Source organism: Centroberyx affinis, unplaced genomic scaffold (assembly GCF_046629955.1).
Source record: "Centroberyx affinis isolate AG114_WGS23_722 - 3 ecotype Tasmania unplaced genomic scaffold, CSIRO-AGI_Caff_v1 ptg001070l_1, whole genome shotgun sequence".
Taxonomy (NCBI): domain Eukaryota; kingdom Metazoa; phylum Chordata; class Actinopteri; order Beryciformes; family Berycidae; genus Centroberyx; species Centroberyx affinis.
Window position 1 is genome coordinate 50,540 of NW_027279619.1, and position 25,203 is coordinate 75,742.

General features: G+C 40.3%; 1 protein-coding gene across 1 annotated transcript; it reads left to right on the top strand.

Annotated features, from left to right (window-relative positions):
• Window positions 1-24,951, top strand: tmem8b (transmembrane protein 8B). The gene is made up of 12 exons (XM_071523179.1): window positions 1-83; window positions 802-1,009; window positions 4,501-4,634; window positions 5,927-6,195; window positions 9,242-9,624; window positions 13,760-13,856; window positions 14,042-14,165; window positions 16,108-16,250; window positions 18,144-18,322; window positions 19,101-19,247; window positions 21,713-21,829; window positions 24,616-24,951. Exons 1-12 carry the CDS (start codon window positions 1-3, stop codon window positions 24,949-24,951), a joined length of 2,220 nt encoding a protein of 739 aa, XP_071379280.1.
• Window positions 24,952-25,203: the final 252 nt, after the last annotated feature.

Sequence of the window (25,203 nt, forward strand, 5' to 3'; positions counted from 1 at the left end):
ATGATGGCCGTATGGAACCTCATCACCTTCAAGGAGCAAGGGGGCACTTTCGGAGACAGCTGCCCAGACCGCAATGTGACTGTGTAAGACTGTGTAGCGTCTGTGTGTGTGTGTCTGTGTGTGTATGTGTGAATGATTCTTTCAAAACAAAACAGCCTAGATGTTGTTATTGATGTGGAGGCTAGAAAGGTGTTCAGATGTGGGCTTTCACAGCCGAGAAGAAACACTTCTTTACAAAGTTGTTGAGATACCAGTAAGTGGCTCTTCTAAGTTCTCTCCTTCAGTCAGGTATAAAGAGATAGTGATAAGGGCCTTATAGACATTAGACAAGAGGCCTGCCTATGGGGAAAAGGTAAAGCAGCTGGCAAAACCTGTGCAGTGTCAGCTATTATTGGCAGCCTCACCATATGGAAGAGGTGCTGTTTGAAACATTAGCTGTGTTTAGCTTTTTATTGTGCCTGTCTATTTTTTATCAGATTGGCAAGTAATGTTTGCCATGACAGCACATATAGTTCAGATCTGAATCGTCAGTGTGGTTTTGTGATTGACGTGGCCACAGTTATCACATTCAAATGTGTAGGATTGGATATAATTAATGTTTTACTGATCAATGTTTGAATCCTTCATATTCAAGATAGAAGATGCCATCTACACTAATACTGTTGGCTGTTCTTACAGTACAATCTTGGTCAGACTTCTGATGGACAGATTTTGTATTTGGCAGACACTTCAGTTGTTTCTAAGAGTATTAGGCCCAACTAACAAGGATTTGATTTTGGCTGTTGGTTTTATGATTCATAGGTACTTCAGGTCTGGAGCACCTCCTGTCATCAACCCCCTCTACACCCACTTCCCTCGGGATACAGTTGTCCCAGGGTCCTTTGCTGTTACGTTGACCTGGACTCTTCCAAACCGTACAACAGGAGCATTCAACGTGACCAGTCCGCTCCCGGGAGATTGGTTCCTGGCCGCACATTTACCCAAGGATGAAGGGAAGATCTCAGTCAAGGTGAAACTGATCAATTATCACAAATACAAATCTTGTTTCTTCTTTTTTATGCAATCACTTGTCAATCAATCAGTGTGTCCAGTACTGTGACGTATTTTTCCTTGGATTTTCCGTTGATGAATTTGTTTCTGTAGGTGGTCTCTTCTTTGGTCTTTTCTTTGTGTGTTCAGCCATGGTGGCTTTAGAGCCTGCTAGTCACGTGTCACCCTGGTTCAACAAGTGATTTTCCCCATGTTAGCCCCCCCGTCCAACTGCATTCTATTGCTGATTACAGCCGATCTGTATCAAACAGGCTGATTATAAGGCTTCACTGTGTGATTGCTGTCATCCGTGATTGTGCATGTCTCAACCTCTGTGTTGAAAAATCTGTTTTTTTATCATCAGACACATACTCTTCCATGACACCTACTACAATACCCATAAGGCTCGCCAACTCCTGACCAATCACACGATCAGATCAGAACAGCTCTTACCCTCGTTCTACTGTCACTCTCTCCTCAGCACCGATTTGTCATGGTAGAATAGCTCTGTGCTTCGTAACAGCCGTAGTACCCTGCATGTTCTGTTTGAAAGAAAGTTATTCTTACCATATGAGTCTGATCCACCGTTCTTTCAAGCGCTCACTAAATAAGTAAAATGTTGTGCAATTGATTACTATCCGGCACAAAACCACTGAGCTGGGCAGTTAGTCATCCATTACTGGTTAGTTATCCATTACTCTTACCGTAAATTCTCTGATTGATTGAATGAGTGAAACTGTGTGAAACCCAGCTGTTTTGATATCTGGTACTACAAATGAATGCACAAAACACTTCCTGAACCTTGATGATGTTGGGATTACCATGCGACTAACCACCTGTATCGCTGCTTATGGTAACTTCCCAGTTCTTCTTCTATTTATTCCAAACAAACCGCTGTTGCTGCTGCTGGAAATGTGACACACATCTCTTCCTGTGCAGCAGATGGTTTTCCGCGGGAAAGACTCACCTGTCACCAGGTGTTTAGAACAGTAATGTAAAAGCTTTCATGAACTGGCTATCAATTGAATCACTATTGTGTATTATCTATCGGTGACAGAGAGTAACAAAATGGAATCTTATTTATACAAAAATGACTATTACTTTAATAAGATCTACATTGAAAATATTTTCTCCATGGTCACTTAACTCCCCTTCAGTTGATAGAAAAAATAAAAATAATTTAAGTGTTCACTGGTATTAGTATTCCAGCCTGTGTTTCAGAGCTTAAAGAAGCAGAACGGCATCGGAGAGTTCTTTCTTCACCTCATCATGTTTGCCTATTTGGCCACATAAACACCTGCTGATTACCATTTCAGGCAATTTATTTGTCACTGGTGTAGTGTTCAGTTGTGTTTCCTTTGTGGCTTCCAGTGACTGCACTACAGTTCAAAAGTGCATCTGGAATACAACACAATCAAAAATACCATCAAAAGTTTCCATCAACGTTGTGTGTACAAAAGAAGCAGTTTGCTTTGGGGACATTGGGATTACAAACAGTTATGGCTAACATGGGATCAGCTTCCAATGACACACTTTGCATCGGTAGAAATAGCATAACGTCTCCAAATGCTGCTTCCCGAGGCAATTTCCTAGCAACCAAGACTCTAATCTGCGATGATTTAAGTTCAAAAAGGAAACATGGGTGGCAGTAATGCAAGTGGAACAGTGGGAGTGCACATTGCATTGCTAACAATCTCAGTCACATACTGCAGCAATTGACTGCACAGTATGTAAGGAACAAACTGGACAAATAAGCAGTGATGAAATGTAATTGTAGTCAAACCTGTGTTATCGCCATATTTACTTGGACTTACTGGTTATGTCCCTTGGTGCAATTTGAGCAAGCTGTCCCTTCACACAGATTTTACAGATTGGAGAATAATGTTTCGTTTGAGCATGTATTTCTTCTAGGCATTGTTTTTTGTAAATTGTCTGACCTGTATTATCTCTTCGGAGTACCCTTTTGCTAAATATGCTGTTTTCATAATGTACAAAATTTTTCACCTCATCGGGTATTTAAACAGTCCCATTTACCCAGAAAGAAATACTGGATACTGTCCAGATACCTTTTCCATCATTTTTTTATTGGACCATCATCCTACAGTACAAAGCTGGGTGTAACTGGATGCCTATTGCACTATGGGAAGGAATGGGAGAAGTGAATTATGTCAGGTGGCAGCCATTTTTATGCTGCTGGAGGTGTTTTGGTATCACATTACTGATTGCGAGGCAAAGTATTCCCTCTTGTATCTGGGTAAAGGCAACACTGGTGAATGTTCATTGACTGAACTGTCCTAGGCCATAGTAATAAGGCTGTGGCCATATACTCAGTGGAAAAGAGTGTAAAACACAATATAATCAATCACGATTCTTCAGGGTTACCTAATTTATGTAATGACTAAAAAGTAATGATTAAAAAGTTCATCTTCATTTTTCTCTCACTTATCCCTCAGAAAAAGATATTCACTGTTTATAACGTACATAAGTTCGGGTCACACCGATAAATCGGTTTGCCAATATATTATTAATAAAAAATATTGGATATTGGCCAGTCAGTTTCATCCACCGCTGATATGATGGAGTGGCCACAGCTACAAACCTGTAATGTTTAATTTTAATTGTTCAATAATGTGTTTGTAAATTAATTCTTCATCTAAAGGCCTAATGTATCCCAGAGTTTCCCCTAAAATAATTTCATTAATATGGGTTTCAGTGGAGAGTGTTTGTGTCCCATGATGCTCTAAATGCTGTTAGAGGCTTTCACAGCTTGCCAAGGGGGAAACACTGAATGCTTGTAATTTTTTGGCATCACAATGGTCACATTTAAAGCTATTGAATATCAGCAAACAATATTGGCTATTGGCGCCTTCAGTCTAAAAATATCTCCATCAGTAGCTGCCTTCAAAAACCCATTTCGGTTGAACCCTAATCGAAACACAACATGCTCCACAGGATACATTTGCAGGTCCAGCTGACAGGCTGTAATAAATCAAAGGGTCACCCTGGCACCTCCCGCTCTAATGACATGCCACAGTAATTGTGGCTTGAGCAGGAGGGGTTAGTGATCAGCTGACAGGAATGAAGGACCTCATTTGGCATTCACACCTGTCCTTTTGATTTGGGTGCCAAAGGCCCCTTTCATTTTAAAATACATTTTCCAGTGAACCATGTGCAGAAACAATGCACAGCCTCCTGGTTCAAAGTCATTCTGTGTGCCTGGCTCATCTCACAGCGTATTGCACATCAAGCATTAGCACAACAGAAGTGAAATGCTCGGTGCGAGTTACACTGTGAGACAGGCAGGGAGGGCAAAGTGATATTAATCCAGCGGGCTGACAAGCTTTATGCACACAGTCCATTAAGAATTTTGAGGCAGTCTGAATGATATCTAATCTGCTCTTTACCTGGGAGGGCTTGAGGAATCGTTGGCGTTAGTATACCATCTTTACCATTGTTCTCTTATCCTTTTAGGGTCTATATGAAGAATGCCAGTATCTATTCCAACCTCAGCTCATTGTCCAGAGGCTTATTGGGATTTCAGTGCTCTATCCTGGATACTTTATCGACCAGATGATCCCCATCCACAACAGATCTGCACTTTATAAGTAAGTCTTCTTATTACATTTCCATGTCCATAGGGCTGAACACGTCATGGATACTGTATGTACCCTAAAATTGTTGAATAGCAAAAGTCAGGACATTGAGTTGGCTAAGTAATAACTCATCTAATCGTACATTATCTAGCAGAAAAATAGGAAGCTCTTCTGCCCAGTCTACTTCCACAGTCCACCTCCTTGATGGCCATTAAAGTTGGGATTTTCTCGCACTCTCTGCAGCACCCTTATCTTGCATTTTCATTTTAAAAAGATGCAATTTCCAAGTTGGTGCTCATAGCCTGTGCATCTTTATTAACTTCCCCCTCTCTAAAAGTCACCTCGCTCTTGTGAGCAATATGAATTTTTTCAGGGTTATGTTCATTTTTTCATAATCTTGCCAAGGTGCCTAAAGGTAGCAGAGCCAATATTTAAGTCAATTGCTGCATAAGAAAAATCTAAAATGATGCAAAGGGTATGGAAATACCCTTTGCATCATTTTACTTCAACATTTAAATATTACAGTTTTACTTCCATTGAAAGTCTGTTGTTTTCAGCCATTGTAATGTGTGTGGGATTCATTTGCTTTTTGAATTTAAAACACTAGCCTTTGCACAGTATTGTTATTATAGGGGTTGTCTAATTTATAAGACCATTCATTCAAATGAAGCCTGAAACTGACAGAAGACTGACAAGTGATTCACACAGTTCATTTATGGGAAGAAGAGTCTTTTAAAGAAAGTCTGAGGTTGATTTGGAAATTCCTGCAAAAGTATCAATATACCTACTTGGAAAAACAACAAAGTAGTGTGTTAAGTTACCATAAAATGTAATCAGTATTTTAAATTAGTCCCCAACCTTGATGACAAGTCAAATCAATATCATCATGGATTGACTGGATACCTTGCTTTGCCCTGGAAAGACTGAATGTATTAGATTTTTTTGTGCGTGAAATAGCCAAACAAACCTTAAAACCTGGTCCAATGAAATGATTGAAAATCTTAAACTCCAGCAGCTGTGGCAAATGCATAGTATTCTCTTCTGAGAATTTTAGGCCATTTTAAACAGGCTTAAGATTCTTTAAAATGTTTAATAAGCATTAATTTGAATACATATTATCTACAATACTATTCTACATTATACTACATTAGTATACATACAGTATTAGTATATTATAATATTAATGTATATCCTATATAGCCTACCCTGTATATTCCTATATGTAGTATTACTAAAGCTTGTGTGTGTGTGTGTGTATGTGTTTGTCTGTGTGTGCGTCTGGGTGTGAATTTGCGGTCATGCAGAGTGTTCATCCCCAATTATATTTCGAAAGTGAAGGTTCAGCTGGTAAACTGCAGCACCAGGAACAAGAGCGGCGACAGTTGTCCCGTGGTGCTGAAGATAAGAGCGCGGGCGCCGCCGGTGCACAACTCAAGTGCCCTCGACTGCAGGGAGTGGAACCCTTGTGAATTAGACACACTTGTACCTGCCTGGGAACAATGGTACTACATTCTAGTGGAGAGATACCTGAGTAACTCCGATGTCTACTTCCGCATCGGGGTGCAGGTCACAGGTGAGTGATTGTCACAGGCACAATGTGCTTGATAAGTGTCATGATCCTCATTCTCATGCTCAAGGAATTTCATGGATTTAGATGATGATTCCAGTTTCAATTCCTGATGCCAATCCATAGGGATTGACAGCAAAGGGTTGTAGTCCTCCTTAATTTAAAGTTGCAATATGCAACATTTTTCCACATTAAAATAACAATAAGTAAATTGGATATATTACACATTATTAGTCTGTGTCTGTCTGTGATGCTGTGTGTGCATGCCTAAATCCTCCTGTTTGCCTGAAATTGTTTTTTCAGTTGGGAGACGGGCACCATCTGCTGTGGGCGTGTGTCGTATGTGTGTGGCCAGCAGGGGGCTGGGGTGTGGTTATCGAGTACAGGGAAGTCATAGCAACAACAACAAGGGTGTAAAGCAGTAACAAAACAAAGTACAGCGAAGTTAAACATGCAACAGACAAGAACCGCTTAAAAAAACGTGTGAACAACCTCATTGCTTTCCAACACTAGCGCCATTGGAAGGAGACAAAAGGGCTCAGCTACAATGCTAGCCAGTTTGCTAGGTTTTCTACGTAGAAAGCTAACGGTGATAGATTATCCCACAGAATTAACAGCTGAAGATGAGTGACAAGTTTTGGGGCAGGAATTGCAATCGCAAGGCAAACAGTTGCATTCTGTAGTTTTAAGACAAATAGAAAAGAAAAGTTTTTAGTTTTTATAGCATGGAACAGGGAACACTGAGTTACAGTCAAGAAGAAAGTAAAAATCACTCCTTATCTGTTTACCTTATCCAATAAAGGCTTTGAAGAATCAGAGACTGCATCATTGTACTAACACATAATGGTGGCTTCACCTTCATCGCTCCGTCCTTGAGTGTGAAGTACTGGAGCCCCACTTTGCTTTTCAGGTCTTTAGTGAAATTAGTTCAATACAAACACAATTACAACACCAAGTGCTGTCTGTAGTGTATGCATGAATAATACTAATATGCTAATATTATAATATTAATATGCTACAAGATAAGTTTGACATACCACAAAAACTCTTATGAGTTTCTAGTGTCACATGGTTGGTTTTTCTATAATTGTTTCATTTTACAGTTACTCATGTCTCACAATATTGTTCATTTCCCATTTGGATTTTTTATATCTGTTTTAACAATTTTGCCAATTAAAGAAAATTATTGAATAATTTGTTAGACATGATGTGTAGGATTTTCTATCTATCCTTGTCAAATGAATTGTGATAATGCTTATCACTACATTTTGTGCGCTGTTTGCTTCCAGCATGGTTCATTATTTTCCCTCCTGCTGCTTTTGATGTGTAATTTAGGACGATACTGCAGTGGTTTTCTTAAATTTTGTGGGGAATCAAACCTGAGAACTCCAAATTAGACCAAGAGGAGACTCAAAGCAGATCTCTGCTAGATACCATATCCAATATCCATGAATTATACACTCAGAATATCAAGGATTGTGGCTTTTAATTTGCATTGGCTCTCTCAGAAGATAGCTGATTCTCAGCGTGATTTTTTTCCCCCATATCAACACACAGGTTAGATAAAAAGGAACATCTCCACGTCTTTTAGAGCGTGTTTCAGATGCTCATCCTTCTCACAGATATGCCAGGCGGAAATTGAATGTTGATAATTTGTACAGATGTTTTGATGGGCGAGAGAAAAGGGAGACAGACGCAGTATAAGACCATCGAGAGCCTTGTACAAGACCAGACGGGAGCCTGAACTGAAGCAATTCGTGTGTGATTGCTAAGAGGCCAGTGATGCCACGCTTGAGTGCTACATGCTGTTTTTGAGTTGTGGAGAGCTGATATTCTTTATGCTCACTCCGCAGGGATGGCTCACAAATCAGTGGGAAGTCCACTTCCATGTAGCAAGCCCTCCCTCCGCTCGACACTGTACGATGCACTTTGTCACCATGGCAACACAGACACTAATTATTCACACTCTCTTTTCCTCTGCCTGCCAGGCATATTTCACTTGACCTTTTGTGGATTTGCTCTTAAATTGAAGAATACCTCAAACTCAGGGAAAGACCATCAGCTGGAGTCTCTCCTTCGTATGGTTCCTAGCTGTTTCTGGTTGTTGTTGTTAAGCTCTGTCCCAGAAGTCCAATCTCCAATTTATAGATATAATAGCTGCGTGCTATACAGAGGATGGTGAAACTAGGTGGAGCTTTATCATTGTTTATACTATATTTTCTCTGCAAGTATTTTGCTCTTAAGATGATTGAGCATTGAAGATAGTTTATTTGATATATGAGAGCAAAATTAAACCCATTCTCGGTCTTTACATTATGAATATTATGAAACAACACATTTACACAGCCCCCTCCAGCCCTACCCACCCACCCACACACACATACACACATACATATATATATACATACATATACAGTATATGTATATATTTTGGTCTATACCAACTTTATAATTTATCTGATTCAACCACAGTTACATTTGTCCAGAGACAACAGTATTTTAGTATTTTTAGAAGTGCTTCAGCTGCCTTCCTACATGTACATCAAAATACTTCAAACCCTTTCAGAGACAACTCTATGCAAACCAGGCTGAGCTAGAAAAACCTTTGAAATCCTTCCCCTTGGGGATTGGCGGTATTTGATGGTACTTTGCCAGTTGCCATCAATGACCATTTTGCTGTGAGTTGCTTTGTGTTGAGTAAAGGCATACTGTTTGTAATTACTGTGAATCTTTGTCTCATTAAAAACCAGTGTACAGTACTGAACCTTGCTGTTTACTTTCTGAAAAGCAGCTGAAGGGGATCATTCCAAACATTTGCAAAAGACTTGGTTGCTTAGCAGCATAACTGACTTAGTTATTGCTTGTTTGTTTGAGATTTGATAGGGATTGTTTGTTTGATTTGATGATAGGGAATATTACATTGGACTGGATGTTGCAGGTGCGTTTTAAAAACCTTTTGCATCAAATGTCTGGTAATGCACCAAAAGGTTTAGCTCACATACAAACGTCAATTTGATTGTACTTCTTTTGTAAATCTTCCTCTTCTGACTAGATTGCTCCAAACCCAATCTGTCGAAGGACCAAGCGTCGCCCAGCTCATCACTGAACATGCCCCAGTCTTTTGGAACGGCAATGGGTCTCTCCTTGTCGGAGACGCTGTCGATGGCCGACCTGCCCAGCCTGTCGCAGAACGCCAGCCACCTGCACACGTCAGAGGAGAGCATCGTTTACCTCGCCCCCACTGCTGACGCCAACAAGTGCTGGCCCATCCGCCCAACACTACGCAATGAGCTGGACACCTTTTCTGTGCACTTCTACGTCTTCTTTGGTCCCAACATATCCATTCCACCTGACAGGGCCGCTGTGTTCGCCATCAACCTAATGCCTGTGTTAGACAGCGGAGGGGTCCTCAACATGGAGCTCAAGCTCAACATGGTGAGTTCCACAGCTGACAATATCGCCACTTAGGGAAGCTGTGATTGATTGCTTGAGAGTTTGTGCTTTCATGTGTTGATGATGTTTGAGGAATTTCTTGACATTGCTAAAATGTACAATCCCGGTCATACAAGTGAATATTTACCAGACTGCCAAAGGAATCTTGGTCCTTGGTCAAAATATATTCAAGGTCTTGGATAGGAATGTTTTGGCTCTCTCACCCTCCTAGACTTCACCTGTCCTTCACCACTGGAGCAGATTGAAATAAGTAACTAAATATGTAACAGCTTGCCCAAGGAAAATCCCCATCTAACAAGGGAGGTAATTGGACTTACAAAGTGTCTGGCTGAGCTACCCTGCTAAATATGGATGCTGGTATGGTCATGGTATCTCCTGTGGGGACTGAAAAAGTTCAGAATGAGGCAGACACCAGTGTTTGCCTGGTGGCATATGTCTCTAATTCAGAAGGAGCAAAACACAAAATCAGCAGACTAGGGTTTGATAGGACTTTATTTGTCTGTCCTTCAGATATTAATGGCATTAGGAATGCACCCACAGTGGCTCTGTAGGGCTACAAGGAGCCAGGAACATGATAACTAGAGAGTTACACATACTTTTACACATTTTTCTCCTAATAGAAAACAGTATGTGACCAAATAACTAGAGGAGAGAGCATAAAATCCAAACATCAGTCTTTGAATGCTCAATATAAATGACGTTACAATTTTAGGAAAAGGATGATAATTGACTGAATAATTGGTTGGATGGTTTATTGATTGGTTGGTTGGTTGATAGATATGGGGGAATTCTCTGTGGCAACAAGAATGTGAATGTAAAAGAAAATATGTTATGATGAATTCTGGTTGCTGTGATTGTTATGAGCAACGAGATGTATTCCTCAGAGTGAATATCTTACTATATTTTTCTATGGACACTCTCTCCCTCCTTTGCAATGATCTGTCACTTGCTTGTCACAGGCACAGAATCCAATCAACCACTACCAGTGGGGCACTCTTTGGCAGACTTGCAGGGCTTCGGGAGACAGTAGCTGGAGCTGCTTCTCTGCCTTGCATCAATCTCAGTGAAAGGCTGTGAAAGGCTGTGAAAAGAATCCGTATAGACTTTATTCCACCGATAATTCACCAAAATTGGATTGTTTTAATTACATTTCATCCAAGACATTTTTTTAAGCACTGTGATCAGTGTTATACCCTGAGATTGGCTTATTGGCTTATATATGTTACTGTTGTTATAACACATTTATTCACACACCATCCTCTAAAAAGTTGTATGTAAAACAATAGGTGTTTAATTTGAGCAGAACATATTGCACTGGAGCATCCCCAAAGACAAAACCCCCAAATGTTCACTGTTTCTAAGCAGCGATAGTAGGCTAACAAGGTGAGCAACTTGCCAAAACACTTTTTTTGACTTTTATTGAACAACATGGGGCAGTTTGAATAGCAGTAAAATAATAAGCTCATCTTTTTGTGTCCAGTTTCATAGCAACTGCTATTTTGCAAATTCATATTCTTTTAATTAGTTTGGGCATTGGGCTGTACGTGCAGTGCATGGTGCTATCCATGCTGCTACACAAGCTAGCTTCATTGATGTTCATGCATCAGTTGGCATCATGTCCTGTCAGGCTCGTCATTAGCAGAACTCATGGGAAATTAGCCAGACAGACACATGAGTAAAGAAAGATGGTTAGAGCAACAACCTGGCATTAGTTACAAGTTTTGAGTGTTGTTGGCTTTTGTAGAGATATTAACTCAGGAGTTTGCTACAGTAGTTTGCTTCAGTCAGTAACCTTCAACATTGCATTGTTGTGACACAGAGCTCCTGATTACTTCTGCCAGTCACATTTCACAATGCGAGCTAACAGCTGCATAATGGATCAGGTTTGTAAATAATAATAATAATAAACTTGATTAATATAGCAATTTTCAAAACCATATCACCAAGTGCTTTACAAGCAGTACAACAACAAATAAAACCCAACAAGATTAACAATAAAAATGCCAGACTTGAATTAAAAATGGGGTGCAGAAGGATAAAACAATACAACAAATACAACAGGAACAAATCACAATAGAAATGTGTTTATGTGATTTAAAAGATTCCACAGACTTTGCCAGTAATCTCCTCAGGAGGGATTTCCAAAGCCTAGGGGCCGAGACGGAGAAGACTCAGGGGGTTTAGGAGCGGTCAGCATCCTGCCTCAGGCTGCAGTCAGGCTCCAAAGAGGGGAAACGATCTGAGATGTAGCTGGAGGCCAGACTGAGACTTAAAAGTAATCAGTAAAATTTCAGTTTCGAAAATTCTCAAAAATTCAGTTCGAAACAGGCAAACAGTGTGGGGAAGATAAAGTGGGGGCAATATGACCCTGTGATGTGTATTTATGGTGGGTGTCATTTATTGTGTTTTCCTGAATTTTGTATGAATGGTTCAGATAATAGATTTCACAAGGGAAAAGTATCAAGAAATAAATATAGCTGCAAGCAGCCATTAGTGGGGGTCCAAGCCCATGGGGAAACTGATTTGACAGTGAGAATATAAACTTGATTCATCATTTTAGAAAAGTGCTACATCTCACAGATAGAACATTTGGGTGACAGTCCTGCTACTGCAGGTGAAACGGTGCCTGACATATTGCCATTTGAAAAACTGCCAATTTTTTGGCCTAATGGTAAAGCTGTCGAGCTCAGCCAAATGTGGTTGGACACGCTTTTAAGCCCTTTACATTTATATGAAGTTTGGTTGCTCAAACATTTCGGGATTACGGAATTATGCATCCCTTCCTGTTTGCGTGTGTTTGCCATCTTTTGTGCATCAACGCCAAATGGTTACAGGCATCAAAATTCTGTAATATAAAGATGATATATGCTGCGTGTAAAATTTGGTGAGGTTGAGGCATGTTTCTAGGAGAGATTAAAAACAAATAGGTGCTATTGCAAGGTTGCAAAATTCTGTGTAACAGCTATAAAATAGGACATCCACATGTGCTGTGTTCAAAATTTAGTGGAGACTGGATCAACTTTGCGAGAAATAGTGAAAAAAAAAGAAAGGTTATGCATGAAATTCAAAATGGCAGAAAACTGTCAAGGCTGAAATGAAAAGCAATGTGTGCAATCGATTAGTGTTGAGCCATAGAATCTGAGGGGGGGAAATGATGGGAGTGTCTTGAAATGCCAATGGGCAGGGAGTTTTTGTTCCAAAACAGAGAGTACGGGCCAAAAAAAGAGTTTTGAAAGCCATAAAATCTCAGCACCTGGTGAAGTAATGGTTGAGTCATTAGTGTTAATCAATAACTCTATCAAGTCCCCGCAGATATATTATGGTCATTTTGTGCTATGGGGTGGTAAAAATCCTAGTTATAGCCCATTTAAACTAATAATTTAAACCTACCACAAGCATATAAACTGAATCTCCCTTTGCACACAATGCATGTAATATGTTGCATCTTTGTAAATGCTGTGGCAAGTTCTGATAAAAGACTCATTCCCACTGTTGCTGATTGGCAGCTTGTTTGCTTTCAAGTTTAGCCGATTAGTTGGATACCTTTCACCATTTTTGTAAACATTCAAAAGCTCTACAGCGTCTGCTCCTTGTGCACACTGAATACTAGACAGAGACTCTCTGAATAAATGAAGAGGAATTTTGAAATGTATGAACAGTCAAATTTGGTGCCTGACCTCCCGCTGATGATCAGAGCGCCAATTTGTGAACACATCCAATATTTCTCACTATTATGCTTGTACCCCTGTTTTTCTTTTACTGGCACACCGGATTGGACTGCACCGGCCTGGTTTCACCTCTGTGCGGTATTTGCATAAGCATATGCCAGTTCCACATGTTTGAATAATTCTCCATTTTCTTATGAGCCTTGTTAATTAATAATTCATGCTTTAGGGAGATTAACTGCCAACATCTTCATTTAGCTACCTCAGACAGACAGAGGGTAAGCAGTTTCGGTCGATTTGTTAGTTTTAAAGTTTACTGTCTTATGGCTAAAGGAAACGGAGACCTAAGGAAATCCTGAACAGCGTTAGCACACCCACATGATGCCAGCAGATGGCTGATGGCTGGATGGATAAATGATGTCTGTGTGGTTTGCTTGTGTTTCCTCCTGCAGTCTACAGTAAAAGGAGCAAACGTCACAGTGTTTGGCTGCCTGAACCATGGGATGCCTCTTTTCCTACGAGAAAATTCTTCAGTGAAGTGCGAATCAGGTATGTAAATATAAGCCTTTTCAGATTTTACCGGCAGGTCCATTGAAATATTGCTAATAATAAATGTATTTCCTGTATGAATCGGTTTGAGTGAGAAGCTCTCTTTGGTTTCAAACTCTCGGTTTCATGGCATTAATTAATGTTTTTTGCCCCACCGTCTCCTCCGTTTCTTTCCTCTCTTGCAGAATCGTCGGCCGGCTTTCTCCTTTCTGTAAATGCCTCCTCCAATATCACCAAACTGAGGATTCCTTACCCACAAACAGGCACCTGGTACCTCAGTCTGCGCTCTCTTTGTGCCACTGAACATGGGTGAGACCGGCAATAGCAATACTGCTTCTGTATCGATAGTCGTTAGATTCTCCTACATGCTTACACTCTGCTTCTTTGGATAATTCTAAGGACACAAACAGATTTTTGTGTCGTTAGAATGGACTGAAATAGATTATAAAGTCTAGTGTCTCCCAAAAGTATTTTTTTCAGGCAGAAATTGACCAAAAACAGTTGACTGACGCCATGCATTTTTGATATTTGACAATGCAACATCAATTCTTTAGCTTGGTCCCAAGGTTATGAAACCTTTTCTACCTATGTGAGACAAGGTTTGCTGTCAGTTACAGCAAAAAATGGCAAAGTGTGTTTGTTTAAACGTTACTGGTGGTTTACCAACATTATTATTCAATCTGCTAATGAAGGCACCAGGCCCACTGTTTAAGTGGTGCAGCCTCCCTCGATCAGTTTACATCCTTTCCCATCTGTCACCCAGTAGATTAATTTGGGATTGGCTTAATGAACATGCTTCTGGTCCGCACTTAGCATAATATCTTAGATGTTCTAGGGTTAGACTTTGAGCTCTTAAAAGGAGATTTTAGATGTTACTATAATCACAGGTTATGGAATTTCAACAAAATGATTCAAGTATGTGTTGTGCTGTAGCGGGACACAAATAATCTTAATGGAAAAATCCACCCTAAAACACTTGAACACGTGTTTTGAGGAAGAGCCACGACTCTCACTTGTTCTTGACTGAAGACAAAACTCTTTCTCTTATTCTCATTCACTGTCATTAAAGTTCAGGCCCAATCTCTCTCTCTGGGGGTTGTCAAAGTCATTCTGGGAGATACAGGAAATCACTAACTGAAGTAGAAGCAGACAAGGCAGGTTGAGGGAAAGTGGATACAAAAAAAAAAAAGTAAATTACAACACTTGGACAAAAAATAACTCCTGGAATGCATTGCACAACATAGATTGATGATATATAACAGTGTAAGAGAATCTGAGGATGGATTTTTCCTTTGAGATGTCAAAATGAAAGTTTGCTATCAGTTTTTAACCATTAGCTATTCAGCAGATTGAACTGTATGGCTGAACCCTTAACTGAAGAAAATGTGAACAGAATAAAATTAAGCAGATTTTTCCCAGACACTTGGGAGTTTTAATTGAATCTGAATAACAGATGGTGTGGTTCATAGACTGATCCTCACATGAGAGCATTGCTGAGGTATGAAAATATGTGGTAAACTTCACATTTCTATCTATTTGATTTCCACGTTAAATCAATCAAATCTAATTAGAGACAAAAGAGGTGGGGTGAACGAAAGGTGGCCTTCCAGATTACAATTAAATTGATTGATATAACTTAACTTATAAAAAAAGCAAGCAAACAAGATTGAGCAGCTGCATTAATTAGCAAATGAGGTCTGAGAAAAGCAAAGAAACATACATCTGTTACCTCCTGGAGTTTCATTCCTTGTGATTGATCATAGAACCGATCAATTAGAAAAGTGTCCATGTAGCTGAAATGTACAAGGTTTTGCTTGCATCCATGTTCCATGTAAAGTCAGGGATAAACAAGTGACAATTATGTACAGGCTCATGATGCATTTGTGGGTATGCAAGCTACACATAGCTAGCTAAAAGCAATTTCAAACTAGATTGTAAGTGCCAATATCAGCCATAATCAATATCAGACAGGGTTGGGAATTGTTCCCAAAAACTTCTACCTTTTGGTTGATATGTATTTCCTGTGATACAAAAAACAAAGAAGAGTCTTCCCAAAATGTTGACATGAAGGTGATAGAAGAGGATTGTGAAAATTTGCATCTGAGGTGTTAAGATTCATAATCGAGGTTAAAGTTTCACAGTAGATGTTTGACAGCGCACAGGTGTGTCGGAGTGAAGACTCCGACACACCTGAACTGGCTTCCTGATCCTCCTTCCCATCTAATCCACTGCCTATCTGTGACTTTCCCAGATTTGAGGCATGCACCAATGTTACAGCTGAGGTGTATATGCGCTCATACCTGACTCCATGCATCAATGACTGTGGGACATATGGGCAGTGCAAACTCCTGCGCACCAACAACTACCTTTATGCTGCATGTGAATGCAAAGCAGGTAACAAAATACTTTCAGAAATATTTTGCTTTAGAGTGTGTTGTCCATGCATTTTCCAGGCTTGCAATGTTTTTTTTGTTTTTTTTTGCCCCTGGTCTGTTGATTTGAATTTGTACATACTGTGAATGTGCCATACAGACCCAAGCTCCTTGAAATAAACTAAATTCAGATTAGGAGGCGGTCTAATTCTTTTTGGTCCTCTTTGCCATCCACTTTATTTTCACATCGTAATCACAAAGCACCAGTTGACTCTGGCACGTACTTCTGGGAGCTATTTATTGATTAAACAAACATACAAGTTGGGTGACATAAGTGGAAAAATAATTGCATGAATATTATGTATGCTCAATAATGCTTTTAATTAGTAATCTAAATCAGTAATCATTAATTAGCAAATAGTAAAAAGCATGACAATGAATTAGTAATCTCAAGTAAGTGATTTTAATTAGTATTCAAAAGCTTTTTTTGCATATAAGATGAGATTAAACTTTAATGATTTCTGCAGCAGCAAAGAATTTCTAATTTGCTGTATAATATATCATGCAGAGTGACAGGGAGATGGGAGAGAGAGCAAGGTGGGATGACATAGGTCATTTCCAGACTTGAACTCACAGTAGTGCGATTAAATTGTATGTGCCTTGGTCCAATGAGTCAGAGTGCCTCGTTATTAATCTTCTAATATAAACCTTTTTGATAAAGCAATAAAACACGCTCTTAATTCAGAACAGCTTTTCAATAAAAGATAAGCTTATGACACTAAACAAAGAATGTCCTTGGGGGCTTTTTTTTTTTTTTTACAAATCTGATCTTCTTGATCTTTTTTTTTATTAGCAGTCGTCTTCTTCAGTTCATTTAATTGTCATGCTTAGGGCTTGGGTGTCTGTGTCTGTGTGTGACTGGTTGCTGGCAGGCGCTCTGCATTCAGCACTTGCCCTTGGACTGTCTCAGAACTGCAAACCCTCCATTCACCACTGGGCACGAATCATACACATCCAGACTTACCCAAGCCACCACTTGATAAGGAACTGAAATGGCAAAGTAGGGGCATTTTAATAGGAGTGAGCTTACATCAGGAGGTTCCATTGTGCAGGATAAATGACCTTTCATCTATGTTTGATTATTTTTCACAGAGGAAAGTCTGTTTATCAGACTGGGCTGATGAAGCGGCCGGAGATGGACACTTCATCAGCCCTTTTATCCACTCTGACAGATAAATTCTAACTGGTTGAACTTTGGAAACAGACCAATTCACCAAGGATTTGTTTCCATCCATTTAGCCAAAAGATTTAAGGAGGTGTTCCAAAAAAAATGTTTAGGATTCAGGGAAGAAGATTTCTTTGACCTCATCTTTTCCCAACCTAAACAGTCTAAAAACTAAAGCTTTTCTGTCAGCACCTCTAGGGCTGGAAGATATTGATAAAACATCTAATTGCAATTATATAACAGCAAATTGCGATTTAAACTATGATTCATATCATCATAAGTTTTTCTTGTAATATTTTTTTAGAACTTTAAAATTGATAAAAGTGATTTGAAAAAGAAAGATGTCTGTGTGCAGGATTTACTGAGTTTGAATATGATAAAGGGTTTTTACCAATATTGTACTTGATTCATGGACCAAAGATTAACCAGAGCACTAAACTACCTTTTATTATAAATAATAAAATACCATTTATTAGTCTATTTTGGACACCCCTCTCTTAAGCAAGTAATTGCAGCCTCTGTGATTTGGAAATTGCATAAGTTCATATTGCAATTTAGATTTTTTTTTGGATTACTGTATTGTCCAGCTCTTACATCTACTCTCTTAGATCAAACACAACACAAACCACCGTAACCATAATATATCGGTATATATGTGTGTGTGTGTGTGTGTGTGTGTGTGTGTGTTAGGCTGGGATGGCTGGGGATGCACAGACAACTCGGAGGCCTACTCCTATAGCTTCCAGCTCCTCTCCACCCTGCTCCTCTGTCTCAGCAACTTGATGTTCGTTCCGCCGGTGGCCATCGCGATCCGAAGCCACTACCTCCTGGAGGCTTCTGTCTACATCTTCACCATGTTCTTCTCCACGGTGAGTGACTGTCACACAATCAGACTGCTGCACTCTTCTACCCTCTGCAGAATACTAAACTGGGGCTGACCTATAAAATATTTTTGGGTCTGATACCGGCACAAACAATTGGGAAGAGCGTTGCTGCTTTATGTGCCGCTATTGGGTTTTTATGAGACATGAGAAAAACTACAATTTCCCCACACAGACTGATGGAGAGAAATATTCTAATGGCTGCTTTATGGTTGGACAATAAATTTCACAAGTACACCTGATGCTTTTATTATGAATGCAAGTGTCAAATATATCTGTGGAAAGAAAAATAATTGTCTAATGAGATCCAAAGGGATTTGGTGAAAAGGGGATTAATCATCGTACATTGCTTTCACTTGATACCAAACTTCCGATCTGCAGTCATTTTTCAGTGGACTTTTTGAGGTTTTTTACTTGAATTGGGATTCAAAATGGCAGGGATTTAAGCACCATATTTAGCCTATTGTCATTGTCGGACTAATGTCATGTATTAGCAAAAAATACATTTTTCATAGATACTGTAAATAGAGTGTTTATTTTTTTTCACCGCTGCCCATGCATTTTTTAGATTTTACACTGAGATTTTTAAAGGTTTCAATGCCCCAAGAGTCTCTGAACTCACTCAACACATAAACAATGGTGTAAAGGAGTAAGAAGAAGATCACCAAAATTGCAGTTGTATGGTTTTTCTGTGACAACAACTCTGTGCTTCTTGCTGGCCCAAGGCTAAAACTAGCTTTTTCCCTTTTCCCCTTTCTCCTGGCAGTTCTACCATGCGTGTGACCAGCCAGGCATTGTGGTCTTCTGCATCATGGAGTATGACGTCCTGCAGTTCTGTGACTTCCTCGGCTCGCTCATGTCGGTGTGGGTCACTGTCATTGCAATGGCCAGGCTCAAGTCTATCATCAAACAGGTACGTACCTAATCCTCGTTAAAGGAAAGTCAAGTCCAATGGCTCAGCTGGGAGGAATAAAATATATTAGATTATCCCTATTTTTACAGACCTGTAGTTTGTGAAAGCAGGCTGGAGAAGAGAGGAGTGAGCGCGGGTCAACTTTGACCGTAACATATGTCCACTGTGATGTGTGTTGAGCGTTATGGAGGCAATACACAGTGTGGCCGCATCTAAGCTGAGTGCTCCACATTAACGGTGGACAACTTGAGATAAGCCCCGAATCGAAGAGGGATTAGAGTAGTGAGAAGAGTGCTACTGAGGAGGAAAACTTGGGAAAAAAAAACTATCAAGCAGGTCTATTAATGAGTACTGCTTATGCCTCATTTTGTAGTCTCAAATTGAAAGATCAATGTGTTGGAATTAGTGATGCGTGGTGCTAAATTCTGTGGTTGTTGACATATTGCGGTGGATAACAGTAAACACTAACAGGTGCACCCTCTCTCTGGGTCACTCCCTGGCTGCACACCAAGATGGAACGGTCTCAGGGAAAATGTGTGTGTGTGTGTGTGTGTGTGTGTGTGTGTGCGTGTGTGTGTGTGTGTGTGTGTGTGTGTCCATGTCCATAAATGAGAGATAGAGGGAGAGAGGAGGGGGAGAAGGAGGCGGAGTAGTGGGAGGGAGGGAGAGTGCCCGAACATCTGCTGTCCTCTAGAGTTTTCATTTTTGCTGAGCGCTGCAGTACGCAGTCACTAATCAAATCGCACATGTCAGGACTGGCAAGTGGAACTGTGTGTGTGTGTGTGTGTGTGTGTGTGTGTCTGTACTAGAAAGAGATGTGTGCATGTGTGTGTTTGTTTGTTTGTTTGTGTGCATGACCGCAGCAGCAGCAGAGGGTGAAGGACCCACAAGCACCTGCTAGTGTGTGTGTGTGTGTGTCTGTGTCTGTGTGCATGTGTGTGTGTGTGTACCAGGTTTATCATCAGAGGTCCAAAAGTCCTCACATATACAATGACCAGAAAATATCTTGCAAGGATATTTTTGCATTTCTCACATAGGGAAAAAAAAGCTTCTTTTAGGGATTCGAGACAAGACTAGTAGGAAGGACTACTGTTAGGGTTAGGTCCATTTAAGTCAATGTAAGCCAATGAAATGACTTTTAAAGTATCGTTTATGCGTGACTGTGTGTGCGTTTGTGCCTGCATACATGTGTACATGCATGTGCGTGCTACTGTGCGATCCTGTGGCGCAGTATGACTGATGACCGTTGCTGCATGGAGTCCTCAGGCTGCTCCACATCGCTCCTCTCCTCTTTGGTCTGTGCCAATTAGTCCTGTTCTCCTGCAGGCGGGTCATCCCTTCCCCACTCTAAAATCCCCAATTTCTCTTCGCACTCCCTACCGCACATCTTCCTCCAGCTCGGCCACAGACGAATGCAGACCCCAGGCATTCTGGACAGGCTTAGGTTTCCCAAAGCATGTGTAGCGCAGCTTATTGATCGTCTTTTCACTCATGTTGTATCTCTCTTCTATCCTGTGGCTTTCTGTCAAATTGTGAGCTTGACAAAAAAAATTAAAGTTCAATTGTTTTTGTAGCATTGGTTTCTACTGTTAGTGTTTTCTTTTTGTTGTTATGTTGTGGTTCTCAGTCTGCATAGAGAACTTTCAGGTGGTGTAACGCTCTCTCTGGCAGCCATAATGGACCCGTCAGCTCTTGGACAACAGTGGCTGTGAACAGCTGGTTGTGTTTCTCCTAAATGTACAACTTGGCTGACTCAACAGAATTTAATTAATAGACATGGTTAATTTCTGTGCTGTTTTTGACAGGGAACTGATAATTTCCCCACTGATACATCTGATTAATTGTGTGTTTAGATAATGCCAGCTTGTTAGCTACCTAACCATAGTATCTGGTTAGCTAACCCATCACTATAACTATAACTATTTACACGCTGGATATCCCATTTAGTAAAGCTAGCGCTAGTACTGGGTGGTTGCATCATTCACATCAGTTGTTTTGCTATATTAGCCTGTTAGCTATTTGGTTAGCTAACAACACCAAAAAACATCTGTTTGTTTAGGTTAATGAGCTGTCACTTCACAACTCAGTGCTTTGGAGTAGAGACTAGTGTCACGGAACATCACACTGTTAACTTTTTTTTTAGGACATTACTGAATTGGCCTGCACCCACACCACAGCAGTCTTCTTCATTTTTTTTTTCTTGCGTGGTTGTTATTTGAGCACAGTCAGTTCTCCACAGGACCTCCATGGCACTAGCCATGGTTGCTAAGCGATTTGTGACATGACTGCAAAGCCTCTATTGCCATTTTTCCAACTTGTGAGGAGAAAATAACAGTTTTGGCAAGCCCAGACCAGTGTTCATTTCTTCAAAAGCAGAGATGCATTGGCTTTGTCTTGAACACACATGCTTTTTTTTTTTTTAAATGGGGAGAATTACATTTTGTTAATGTGTGGTCTGTCTGAAGGTGCTGTACCTGCTGGGGGCGATGTCTCTGTCCATGGCTTTGCAGCTGGACCGCCACGGCCTGTGGAACCTGTTGGGTCCCAGCCTGTTTGCTCTGGGCATCATGGCTGTAGCATGGGTAAGTGGAAGCCATAGATTTCCTGCACAGTTGCACACATGTCTACACCTTGCAGAGGTTTATTACATAACAAGATACACATTAATAGTAGTCTATGCTTACAGAATGATGAAGACATCTTGTCAAAATGTTGGTCTTTACCTAATAAATAATATGCTTTCCTTATCTTCATTTTTAAGTACTCCGCTCTTGTTGGCCAGCACCTCACTAATAGTGGTGTGCGTTTTCAGTTTTTTTATGACCAAGCAAAATTAAAACAGCAATTTATGGTACTTTCAAAGGAAAGTTTGCCACTTACAGTATGTCCTTGGTGACAAAATTATAACACTTTTCCATACTGGATCCTCTATTTTAGAGATAAAGAATGACATTAAGTAATGATTTTTTTTCCAAAATAGATTGAAAAAGATGTATAGCATATTGGAAGTGAACTTCAACTGTTCTAAGATTGACACCTTGCACAGGATGAAATATCTGGGTTTTCTCATGCATAATGTAGCGATGATGTTCATGGGCTAACATGTCCGACACTGAGTTTGAACATGCAGATGAAAAGTGTCAGCATTGTCCTTCCATTGTTCCTGGTGCACGGCAGGCGTAAAGGGACTTAATCCGTCACTTAAGGTTACATGGGGCTGAAACATGTGCATGCCTGAAACTATGGGATTCTGACCAATGAAGCTATTTCACATTAGCATGGAAGGGGCTTTAAAAGTTTCGCAGCCTGTGGGTATTAGTCATGCCTTGTAGTTCCATTATAAGTCAGCTTGTACTTTCACTGACTCTTCTCCGAGTCATAATGTGCTCCCTGAACTGAGAAGATAAAAAATAATAGTCTTTCAGGCAAGGTTCTGGAAAAAAAAGCCTTTAACGCCAAAGCTCTGACATGAGTTTGAAAACAAGGTTTGTGGCCTCCTCGGAGAAAGCTTTGCATTGAATAAAGTGTGGGAGTTGTAGCTCTGAGAGTTAGCGAGTTGGAGGATTGTACAGAAGCAGGGAAAGATGAAGTACTGTTTAATTCCGCTGAGTAAACCCTCCAGCTTTGGCACCAAAGGTAGGTTACAGTATATGTTGCCATAGACAAGATTCCTTTCTTCAGAGATTAACAACAGCCCTTCAGAATTCATGCACAACACTACTGTATCTTGCTCTTTCAAATATGAGCCTTTTCAGAGAATTACATAAAGCCACAGGCTTCAACTGTTTGGGTGTTTTTCCTAAGGCTTTGGCTCATCTGTAATTCAATTATAGATGGCTTGTTGACATATGTTCTTCAACAAATACAAAGTGCAAATACCATTGTTGGGTATACTGTAACAAGATCTACAGCATGGAAGTCCACACAGATTTTGTGCAGCATCACAAGGACTGACAAAGAAAGCCGTATTGTTTTCTCATCTTCCCATGGCAATGTAACGCACTCAGACAAAATAGCCACAATAGCAAATTGAGAGCAGCAACATTGTCATAGAAATTCACTTGGATCAAATGCTAATGTTGCAGTTTTTCAAAGATAACTTTTGGGCACATGCTTTGATTACTTTATAATCACAAGTCACTTTATAATTTATCAGCTGTTCAATACTGTATGTCTGCATTTCAGCATTCTCTTCAGTGCCATACTTCTGCATTTCAGCAGCGTACATTTTCTATGAAGGCCTTTTCATATCAGCTTGTCATGTTTCTGCAAAGCCTGGCATTCTGAATGTTCCCAGACACAACCAAATTAGATCAGTCAAGCGGAGGGCACAGAGCGTCTGCTGCTTTGCGGAGGTGTCATGTGCTGTAAGTGGTAGGGGAGAAGTTCAAATCTGTCAATGCCAAAAATCCCTGATTCTCCAATCCAAGTGGGGTTCCTGACTTATGCATGAAAAGACCATCCTCGTCTGAAATTGTTTGTCTTTACCAGTAAAACACACACAGGCAGGAACCCTAACTGAAAAGACAGTAAAATATTTTTTCCCCATTTGGCTTCAGATGGATCATTAGTCTTTAACCTAAAATATATACAGCATAATAAATCAATCAGAGATGTTTTCCTGCTAGCATATATTTTTTTTGGTCATTCATAATTGGCTTATACATTTTCCTGGGATTCTGTATGGTAATGTTTAGGGAAATTAATATATGTGAGCTGTCAGTGTTTATTAACAGTTGAAAATAGTCAATGAATACAATAATCACACACTCTCTAAACACTCTGTTCACAAAGGAGTGAAATGAAATGACCAAGTCTCTCTCTGCGCCTCTCTCGCTCCTGGCAATTCTGAAATTGAAAATGCCAAGGCCACTTAAAGAATGGATATTCTCTATTGAAACAAAAATAAAAAGGATCATATTCAATTACTGACAAATAGCACATGAGCATAAATAACAAAATAAGCCAATAATGTTTTCAGGCAGTTGAAGCAGTGATCGGCTAAGTACTGATGAACTATTTAGAACATCTATTATGATCGCTGGCCTATTGATCAGTGCATCCACAGTAACGTTTCAGTCACTAACCCATCTGTCTAACTTCAAGGTTACTGCAGCTGTCACACAGAAATTCACAGAGATTGAGACATTTGCCATAGAATTACATAAAATGACTGCCACATATTCTACCACAACAAATAATGTCAAAAATCTACGCAAACTGATTATTAAGATCAGTTTTCTAAAACTGAAACTACAGAATAAACTTTAACTGTAGCATTTTGTTGTAAACTTAGTAAATGATCAAGCTGAAAACACTGATTCTGTGTGTGAGTCAAACATTTTCTGTCTGTCTGTCGTTCTGTCAGACGGTGCGTACCATCCGTCGACGGCGTTGCTACCCCCCTACCTGGAAGCGCTGGGTGTTCTTCCTCTTCCCGGGCACCATGATCGCCACGTCCGCTGTGGCCCTCTACGCCTTCGTGGAGACGGAGGAGAACTACTTCTACATCCACAGCATTTGGCACATGCTGATCGCGGGGAGCGTGGGCTTCCTCCTCCCCCCTCGCGCCAAGCCCGACGCAAAGGTGACCCCGCTGAAACGCCGGCGGGGCTGTGGCTATCAGCTGTGCGTGAATGAGCACGAGGAGATGGGCCTGGTGGACCCGGCCATCATCTCCATCAACAGCATCTGTACCAGCTGATGAATTCCCCACTCCCAGCCCTTTACCTTAGAGACACTCCATTGCCTTCTTTTACTTGGGAAATTCACACACGGGAAAATAAGCCACAGAACTTGAATAAGCAATGTAAATACTTTAATGCAGATGTGATACATTGCATATCTTTTTTCTGTTGTTATTGTCATGGTAATTATTATCAATACAACTGTAATTATTATTATCTATTGTTGAAGTTGTTCTGATGAATTGTGGGTGTACAGTGACACACTGTTG

Excerpts from the sequence above, each read along its gene's own strand:
- tmem8b (XM_071523179.1), top strand. The coding sequence starts at position 1 with ATGATGGCCGTATGGAACCTCATCACCTTCAAGGAGCAAGGGGGCACT. Across the intron at positions 1,010-4,500 it reads AAGGGAAGATCTCAGTCAAG|GGTCTATATGAAGAATGCCA; the intron begins GTGAAACTGATC and ends TTATCCTTTTAG. Across the intron at positions 4,635-5,926 it reads AACAGATCTGCACTTTATAA|AGTGTTCATCCCCAATTATA; the intron begins GTAAGTCTTCTT and ends GCGGTCATGCAG.